Source organism: Tupaia chinensis, unplaced genomic scaffold (genome assembly GCF_000334495.1).
Source record: "Tupaia chinensis unplaced genomic scaffold, TupChi_1.0 Scaffold000187_1, whole genome shotgun sequence".
NCBI lineage: Eukaryota > Metazoa > Chordata > Mammalia > Scandentia > Tupaiidae > Tupaia > Tupaia belangeri.
Genome location: NW_006159662.1, coordinates 5307671 through 5316732, shown reverse-complemented (window position 1 = coordinate 5316732; position 9062 = coordinate 5307671). Strand labels below are relative to the sequence as shown.

The following is a 9062-nucleotide window of genomic DNA, read 5'->3' as shown; positions in this document are numbered from 1 at the left end:
AAGGACGCTGGACTCCCACATGGCTGACCATGGTTCAAGTCTCGGACCTGTGGCTTGCTTTCTCACTTTCTCTCTTCCTCTCTCTCATGCTATCTCTCTCTAGTCAAATTTAAATAAATTAATTAATTAAGTTGAATAAAATAATTAAACAAAAAAGAGTAACAGTAACAGGCCCAAGGCAATCTGAGTGTTGGAGAAAGTGCTAGAACTAGAACCCAGGCCTTTGGACCCTCACATCTCCCCCAGGGTGGAGGGTGAGCATAGAGCAGCAGCTCTGGAGTCTGGCCCTTGGCTTGTGCCTCAGCCCAGCTGCTCCTGGCTGGAGGCCCAGGCATGTCACCCAGCTGCTCCTGTGGCAGAGGGACAAGCGCATCCCTCACAAATGGTTGGACTCCCCACAAGAGCCTGAGATGGTGTGAGCACTTCGCGGGGCCTGTAAGGCCCTGCTAGATCATCTTTGTTCTTCCTTCCACGTCACTAGACTTCCTGCCATGTGGTTGCTGGTTTCATTCCAGGCCAAGAGTCCCCCTTATAAGCAGGTGGGAGCTGGGGCTGGAGGCCTGAGCCGTTTCCCCTGTCCCCCAGATCTGACACATCTGATGGCCACATCACGGAAATATGAAGATCTGCTATGGGTGTGGAAGAGCTGGCGAGACAAGGTGGGGAGAGAGATTCTCCCATTTTTCCCAAAATATGTGACGCTTGCCAACAAGGCGGCCCAGCTCAACGGTGAGTCCCTGCTGCCACAGCACTGGCTCTTGAGTCCCCACGTCCCGTGGGATCCTTAATGAGGTCCTCGGAGACCCTACACCTGGAGAAAGGTGGGTTGCCGAGGAGGAGGGAGGTGTTTGGGAAGGAGCAGGTGTTTAGAGAGCCTGGCTGTGTCCTCACTGCAGGCTACACGGATGCGGGGGACTCTTGGAGAGCCGTGTACGAGACGCCGTCCCTGGAGCAGGACCTGGAGCAGCTCTTCCAGGAGCTTCAGCCGCTCTACCTGAACCTGCACGCCTACGTGCGCCGGGCCCTGCACCGCCACTACGGGCCCGAGCACATCAACCTGAGGGGGCCCATCCCTGCTCATCTGCTGGGTGAGGGCGCGGCCACCATATGAGAGAGTCGAGATGGGTCAGCCAGAGTGTAGACAGCAGGCCAGGAAGGGGAGGCTGGAACGGGCCCCTGTTTGCACTGCTCCAGACCCACCCTGCGCCAGTCATTGTGGACAGGAAGAAGTTAGGGAGAGAGCACACTATCCCTCATAGCCTGGGCAGCACCATCCAGGAGGGTGGGGAGGGTTCTGAATGGGAGCTGGGAAGGCTTCACTCAGGGGTGGCTTGTGAGTGGGACTTGACAGATGAGAGTTGGGGGTTGGGGGGAGCACAGACGTGGCATTCAGGCCCAGGGAACTAGAACAAAGCAGAAATTTGAGGATGCAGATCCACTTCGACTTTGAGACCCTCGTTTTTCAAGGGCTGCAAACACAAATGCCTTGAATGCATAATGAGGTAGCAGGAGACAATAAGGGGTGGTGGGGACTATAGCAAAGTAGAAGTTGCAGGTTTTCTGTCCCTGCTGGGCCATCAGGAACATATTCCTAGGGGTTATGTTATTGTAAGCCCAGGCAGCCATGGTCACAGGCCATTTAGAAACCTAAGAGAGACCCTAAAAGACGGCATGGCGGAGGGTACAGTTCCCACTAACCTCGTTAGGTCCTTATAGCCCAAGAGAACAGCCCTCCTGGTTCCTCTCTGGTGAAACCAAAACACATCTGGTGATACCAGACTGGACGTCAGCTCAGTGACCAAGAAACACCACGTGGGGAAAGCAAAATGTCCAGGGTGTCCCCGAGCTGGACAGAGCTGAGGCTTCCAGCTCAGCCCCCTGGCGATCAGTGGAGGACGAGCACCCAGGGCCCCCTTCTCTCTCTCTGGTTTGCACTTGAGACTGAGACTTCACCTGATATCAATTCAAGCTTAATCTTGGCTGTGAAAGAATCTTGATTTTCACGCCTATTTCCAAACCTTCTGGCCATTCTGAACATCTTCCTTTTCTCCTGTCCTAGAGAACAGGGCTCTTTTCTTATCCAAGACTCAGAGGCCTCAATTCCCCCGAAGGAGGCAGTTGGTAGTTAGTGATGGATGACCTTCATAAACCTGGACCTCAGGTGACATGGAGGGGTCACAGCAGAGTGGCTGGTCCAGAGTGAGGTCTTCTAGCCTTTATTTATTTATTTAATTTTATTCATTGTCATTATTTTATTTTATTTTATTTTATTTTACTTTATTTTATTTTATTTTATTTTGAAGTTTACCAAAGAGAGAAGGAAAGTGAGAAAGCAAGCTGTCAGGTTCAGGACTTGAACCACGATCAGCCATGTGGGAGTCCAGCTGCCTTAACCATGCCACCCACCAGCCCCAAAGTATTCTAGCCTTTAAATCTATTCCTGTTACTTGGATGCCATGGGCTCCTGAACAGGTCATTTGACTTCGTAGCCTCGGTTTCTTCTGCGGCAGTGGGGACCCTCACAGTGCTTGGGTACAGGCATATACAAGACCAATCCCCACAAGGTGCTTGATTTCCTGGTGACCAGCAAGGTCCTCACCTGGAACCAGCCAGTACTGACCTTGGGGGCTGGATGTGCAGACTGAAGATGCATGTCAAGTGCCCGGCGCAGTTTGTAAACAGTGGACATCGCTGCAATTAGCAGCCCCGGGGTCGGCTCCTTCTTCCAACAGGATAAGCCTGAAAAGTAACGTCCGTCTGTCCTCTCTCTGCAGGGAACATGTGGGGGCAGACCTGGTCCAACATCTATGACTTGGTGGTACCCTTCCCTTCGGCTCCCTCGCTGGATGCCACAGAGGCCATGATAAAGCAGGTCTGCACCTGGTGGTGGCCCCAGGGCACAGAGGAGGGAAGGCCCCTGCCGGGATGGGAGACGCCCCTGCCTCTGTACCCAGAGATTTCAGTTTGGGCAGAACTCTTTCTGCCTGCAGGGATGGACACCCAGAAGGATGTTTAAGGAAGCTGACAATTTCTTCACCTCCCTGGGGCTGCTGCCTGTGCCCCCTGAGTTCTGGAACAAGTCAATGTTGGAGAAGCCAACTGATGGCCGGGAGGTTGTTTGTCACGCCTCAGCCTGGGACTTCTACAACGGCAAGGATTTCAGGTCTGTCTAGCTGGACCAGGGGGTGTATACTGAGCCCTTCTCTCAGACAGAGCTGGCAGAGAAGGTTGGGTGTGGCCAGAGCTGGGGACTAAGGGTTGAGAGTCTCAGGCCTGACTCCAGCCTGGCCATTGGCTTCTGGCCAGAAAACCCCGTCCATCACATGAGGATCTCCTCATGCTGTCAGAGGAAGCACTTAGGGTCTCAGTCCTGGTTTGGGGCGCTGTCCAGGAACCTTCACTGCAGACAGCCCCCACAGAGAGCTGGCTCTCTTCCCAGGAACAGGAACTGTGACACAGGGTGGCCACGAGGACATGGGGGGTTTGCACAGGTCCACATTCACCACCGCCAGAGCCTTGGAAGCTGTCTTCATTGGAGGATGGTTACCCTATGGTTACCCACAGCTGCATAACAAACCCCCCAAACTTAGTGCTTTAAACCACCAAGTGATTACACTCCTCATTTTATGGGTCAGGAATTGCACAGCGGAAACGGTCGTCCCTACTCCGCAGAGCCAGAGGCCTCGGTGGGGTTAGTTGTAATGGCTGAGACAGCTCACCTGGGCCATCCCCCAGAGCTGTGGTGCTGGACCTGGCTGAGTTCCTCCATTTGGCCTCTGCCCTCCCATCTTGGGTGCTTGGGTTCGGGTGACTGGAAAAGCTGGGGTGGATCAGACATCTCTCTCTCCAGGTGAACTTGAGTTTCCTCCTAGGGTGGCAACCTCAGGCCAGGCTGACCACCTGGTGGCTGGCATCCCCCAGAACCAGAGCAAAAGCAGCCAGATCTCTTAGAGAAAAGTTCTAGGCCAGCCCAGAGTCACTTTTGCCTGTCTCATTGGCTAATGCAAGTCACAGGGCAACCCAGATCTGAGAGAAGGAGGGAAAATGCTACCTCTTGCGAGAAGAGCAAAGATGATCTGTCACAGCTGATGAAGACTCTGTTGCTAGAAGAGTGGACACAGGGATCCTGGAACGAACCAGACAGGGCTGCCCGGACTCTCTGGCCTTGGGCCCTTCAGAGGCATAACGACTGGAGCTAGAAGTCTGAGAGCAGATGGGCTTGAGGGACAGGAGCTCTGTGGGGACCCTCCCTTTTATGGGGAGTCAGAGAAGACACTAGACAGACCCCCAGCCTTACTGTTACCAGGATGTTGGACAGACCACCTTCCCCAGTAGGCATGATTCTGCACTGAAAGGCCAAACCCTGGCCAAACCCTGTAGTCAGAGTTGGCTTGCCGAAGGGACCAAGGAAGGACTGGCAAGAGGAGACGGAGCCTCTGGCTTGGCCAAGGGCTCTGCAGCTGTGGTTCAGCCAGAACCTGAGAGCTCTTGGTCTGTGTTGCTGGTGTCAGGCTGCGTGAGGCTGATAGCCCAGACATGGTTGTTTCCCTCAAGAAGGTTCAGTCTTGGGAGATAGAGTGCGTGTGCCTGGGAAACCACAGGACGCACATTCTAGAAATTGTACACTTGAGCATCCCAGTTCCTCTGGAGCAAGTTATTTGTACAGTCAGAAAGCAACTGGCAGTGTGAGCTGGAGTTACTCAAGGAAATCGGAGGCAGAAGAGTGGCTGGAATGACCTTATTTCAAAGGCTTCTGGCCCCCAGATACCCTCTCTCTCAGGTTCACTCAATCTCTCCTTGTCACATTCCTTAATACTGTGTTCCCCAGGGGCCAGCAGGTGGCGAGGTGGCTGAGGTGTTGAACTCCCACAGGATCAATCATGGTTCAAGCCCCAAACCTAGTGACTTGAAAATCATCCTGGGCACGTGTGTGTGCATGCCTAATACTCCAGGAGGAAAATGGAGAAGGGATTGTGGCATGGCCATCCCTCCTGGGGGTTGATTTCTCATTTTCCTTCTCTGTCTCTGAGCACATGTACCCTATGAGGGAAAAAAAGCCACGTTTCCCACACACAGCAGAGATGGGGGTCTGTTCTATGTTTTTTCCCTTTCCCCTAGGGCTTCTCACTGTCCTTTTCCCCAACTCTGCATTCCAGGATCAAGCAGTGCACCACCGTGAACATGGAGGACCTGGTGGTGGCCCACCACGAGATGGGCCACATCCAATATTTCATGCAGTACAAGGACTTGCCGGTGATCTTGCGGGAGGGCGCCAACCCTGGCTTTCATGAGGCCATTGGGGATGTGCTGGCCCTCTCAGTGTCCACCCCCAAGCACCTACACAGCATCAACTTGCTGGCCAGTGATGGTGGTGGCTATGGTGAGAGAGGAATGAGGGATCCTGGTGGCTTGGGAAGCAAGGAAGGGACAGAGAGAGGCCCACAGGCAGAGATTTGAGACAGAGCAATGTGGAAAGAGGCCACTGTCAGGGTGAGCCTGGGAGGATGGGAACAGGTCCTTCCAGAGGCAGGCAACAGGGCCCAAGGAGGTACAGCATCCCTCCTCCCCTGAGGGCCCCCAACACGTGCATCAGGGCTGAGCTGTGGGGAGCTGGCAGGAGCAGGCGCAGTTCTGATAGCTGGGCGTCCTTCCCTTGGCAGAGCACGACATCAACTTTCTGATGAAGATGGCCTTGGACAAGATCGCCTTCATCCCCTTCAGCTACCTCATCGATCAGTGGCGCTGGAGGGTGTTTGATGGGAGCATCACCAAGGAGAACTACAACCAGGAGTGGTGGAGCCTCAGGTTCCAGATCCTGTGGGGTGTGGGCTGGGTTGGCTCTGTGGGGTCTGCATGTGCGTAGGTAGGGGTGGGCCAGTGGAGGGTGCGTGTACAGGTGCCCACATCTGCATGTGTGTGTGTGTGTGCAGCTGCCTGCCTCTGTGAATAAGATGTCTTTGTGTGGGGGGTACCTGCACTAGTGTATATGATTGTGTGTGTGCAGCTGCCTGCATTTGTGTATATGATTGTGTGTGCATGTGCAGGTGCCTGCACTAGTGAATATGATTGTGTGTGTGTGTGCAGGTGCCTGCACTATTGTATATGATTTTGTGTGTGTGTGTGTGTGTGCAGGTGCCTGCACTCATGTATATGATTGTGTGTGTGTGCAGGTACCTGCATTCATGTATATGATTTTGTGTGTGTGTGCAGGTACCTGCACTAGTGTATATGATTGTGTGTGTGTGCAGGTGCCTGCACTATTGTATATGACTTTGTGTGTGTGTGCAGGCACTGCACTCGTGCATATGATTGTGTGTGTGTGTGCAGGTGCCTGCACTCGTGGATATGAGTGTGTGTGTGTATGTGCAGGTACCTGCACTAGTGTATATGATTGTGTGTGTGTGCAGGTGCCTGCATTAGTGTACATGGTGTGTGTGTGTGTGTGCAGATGCCTGCCTCTGTGAATATGAGTGTGTGTACACATGTGAGTACTTGCACTAGTGTATATGGTGTGTGTGTGTGTGTAGATGCCTGCATTAGTGTATATGATGTGTGTATGTGTGTGCACAGGTGCCTTCCTCTGTGAATATGACTTTGTGCATGTGTGTGTGTATGCATGCAGGAGCCTGCATTAATGTATATGGTGTGTGTGTGTGTGTGTGTGTGTGTGTGTAGATGTCTGCATTAGTGTACATGGGATGTATGTGTGTGCCCGTATATGTGTAAGTGCCTGTATTAGTGTATATGGTGTGTGTATGTGTGTGTGTGTGTGTGTGTGTGTGTAGATGTCTGCATTAGTGTACATGGGATGTATGTGTGTGCCCGTATATGTGTAAGTGCCTGTATTAGTGTATATGGTGTGTGTATGTGTGTGTGTGTGTGTGTGTGTGTGTAGATGTCTGCATTAGTGTACATGGGATGTATGTGTGTGCCCGTATATGTGTAAGTGCCTGTATTAGTGTATATGGTGTGTGTATGTGTGTGTGTGTGTGTGTGTGTGTGTAGATGTCTGCATTAGTGTACATGGGATGTATGTGTGTGCCCGTATATGTGTAAGTGCCTGTATTAGTGTATATGGTGTGTGTATGTGTGTGTGTGTGTGTGTGTGTGTGTAGATGTCTGCATTAGTGTACATGGGATGTATGTGTGTGCCCGTATATGTGTAAGTGCCTGTATTAGTGTATATGGTGTGTGTATGTGTGTGTGTGTGTGTGTGTGTATATGCATGCAGGAGCCTGCATTAGTGTATATGATGTGTGTGTGTAATGGAGACATGGGGATAACTGTGTGCACAGCGTGCAGGAGAAAGGGCTGCCCAGGAGGGTGTAGGAACCCTCCTCTGAGTCAAAAATGTCAGCAGTCACCCGACTCCTGTGCTTAGTTTGCCCACCAATATGTCTCCTCCTTGACAGGCTGAAGTACCAGGGTCTCTGCCCACCAGTGCCCAGGTCTCAAGGTGACTTTGACCCAGGGGCCAAGTTCCATATTCCTTCAAGCGTGCCTTATATCAGGTAACAGGAAGGAGGAGGGCGCAGTGTGAGGGGCAGTGCCTGCAGGTTCGTGCCGAAGCCACTGTCGCTGCCCATCTGGGAGCTGCCTCTGTCAGCACAGACTTGGGGGACCAGCACATGACGCTTTGTGTGTGAGCCCGCGCACCTGCCGCCATGGCTAAGGCTGTTCCTTACACATTCATTTGATAAGATGAGAGCCTCTACCATCCAAACAGTTGAAAACAGAAACACAACCTAACAACTGGCAGATGGTTCGAGAGCTTGACCGGTAGTTAACACTGGCCGTGACACGCCGCTAGGTCAGGACCCGAGCACTGTTTTAAAACGAGATTGTGATTCCTTTCCTATTACTAAACACACTGCCTGTGATGCAATTTGAGTTGTACCTGAAAGCCCGCTATATACACTGCAGCTCAGGGTTACAGGCCCGGTTACACGGGGCGGTAGGGGTAGGTTACAGCCATGTGTCTCGGGTCAGACAGAACTGAGTTCAAAGCCTATCTCCTCTACTTTGTTTCCTTGGGCAAATTCCTCAACCTCTGTGAGCTCCTCTGGGGATTCCTTGCCCCAGGATGGTCACATGGCTAACTTCTTAGCTGACTGTCTAAAACACAGGGTGCTTGGACATGGTGGCCATAATCCACCATGTGGATTTTACAGCTCTTTCCTTCCAGAAGCTACAGGAGAGCACTAGCTGCAGGCTGGGGAAGGTGGCCCTAGGATATGGAGCCCTTCTGGGGAGACCTCAGTGGCTCTGGTGTCTCTGGGTGGCTGGTAGCCCAGACCACTGGGAGTCAAGGTGAAGAGACAGTGAGGCCCACCCAGGAACACTAAGACTACCACTAGCCTTTGTTTCCTGTGGTTCCCGGAAGCCACCGTGTCCTCCTTTCCACGCAGACCCCTGGCACAATGCCAGCACATAGTCAAGACCTGACCATCAATCCCCACCGCATACAGGAAGGGAGAGGGCGCCTACTCAGATGCTCCAGAGGGCAGCGGTGGGCAGCCAGACGACTCCTCACTGGGGCCTCTCAGACAGGCCTGACGGTGCTCCTAGGAGAATCCTTAGGGAGAGGCCTCCAGCTGCCCGCCAGAGTGGTTTCCAGGGTGGCCAGCTGGCATTTGCTCTCACTCCACAGGCCCGTGTGATGGTTCAGCTTCGGAGCTTAGCACAACAGTTCTGCCCGCTGGGGTGGGTAGAGGGGGCGTGGTAGCGCTGGGAAACACTGCACCCTGGCCAGCAGCCTTAGCGTAGCACGTTTAGGGAACACGGGGAGGTCAGTGCAGCTTGTGCCCAGCATTTGAGTCAGAGCCCTGGCTGCTGTCTCGGGATGTTCACAGCCTCTCCAGACTGGACTGGCAGATTTCTACCAGGGCATTCTGCTGTTTCCAATAAGAGATCATTGGGACCGGCTTCCCTGCCCAGACCGTTGGGACCCATTTGGCAACACGCAGCTTCCGTGTGCCTAGACCCCGGGGATGGAGACTTCCCTGCCTCTGGAGCAGCTTCCTGAGCCTCTGAGGGCTCTGCCCTGACCCTGCCTGTGGCTG

At 53.2% G+C, this 9062-nt stretch overlaps 1 protein-coding gene across 1 annotated transcript in view; it reads left to right on the top strand.

Moving 5' to 3' along the window:
* Positions 1–9062, top strand: part of LOC102495265 (angiotensin-converting enzyme-like) — a 24080-nt gene that overhangs the window by 11537 nt on the left and 3481 nt on the right. Inside the window, exons 17-23 of the mRNA XM_006146840.1 lie at positions 586–729; positions 897–1088; positions 2775–2872; positions 2991–3163; positions 5157–5380; positions 5661–5805; positions 7413–7511. Of these exons, the coding sequence (XP_006146902.1) occupies positions 586–729; positions 897–1088; positions 2775–2872; positions 2991–3163; positions 5157–5380; positions 5661–5805; positions 7413–7511 (1075 nt within the window). The remainder of the gene's footprint in view (positions 1–585; positions 730–896; positions 1089–2774; positions 2873–2990; positions 3164–5156; positions 5381–5660; positions 5806–7412; positions 7512–9062) is intronic.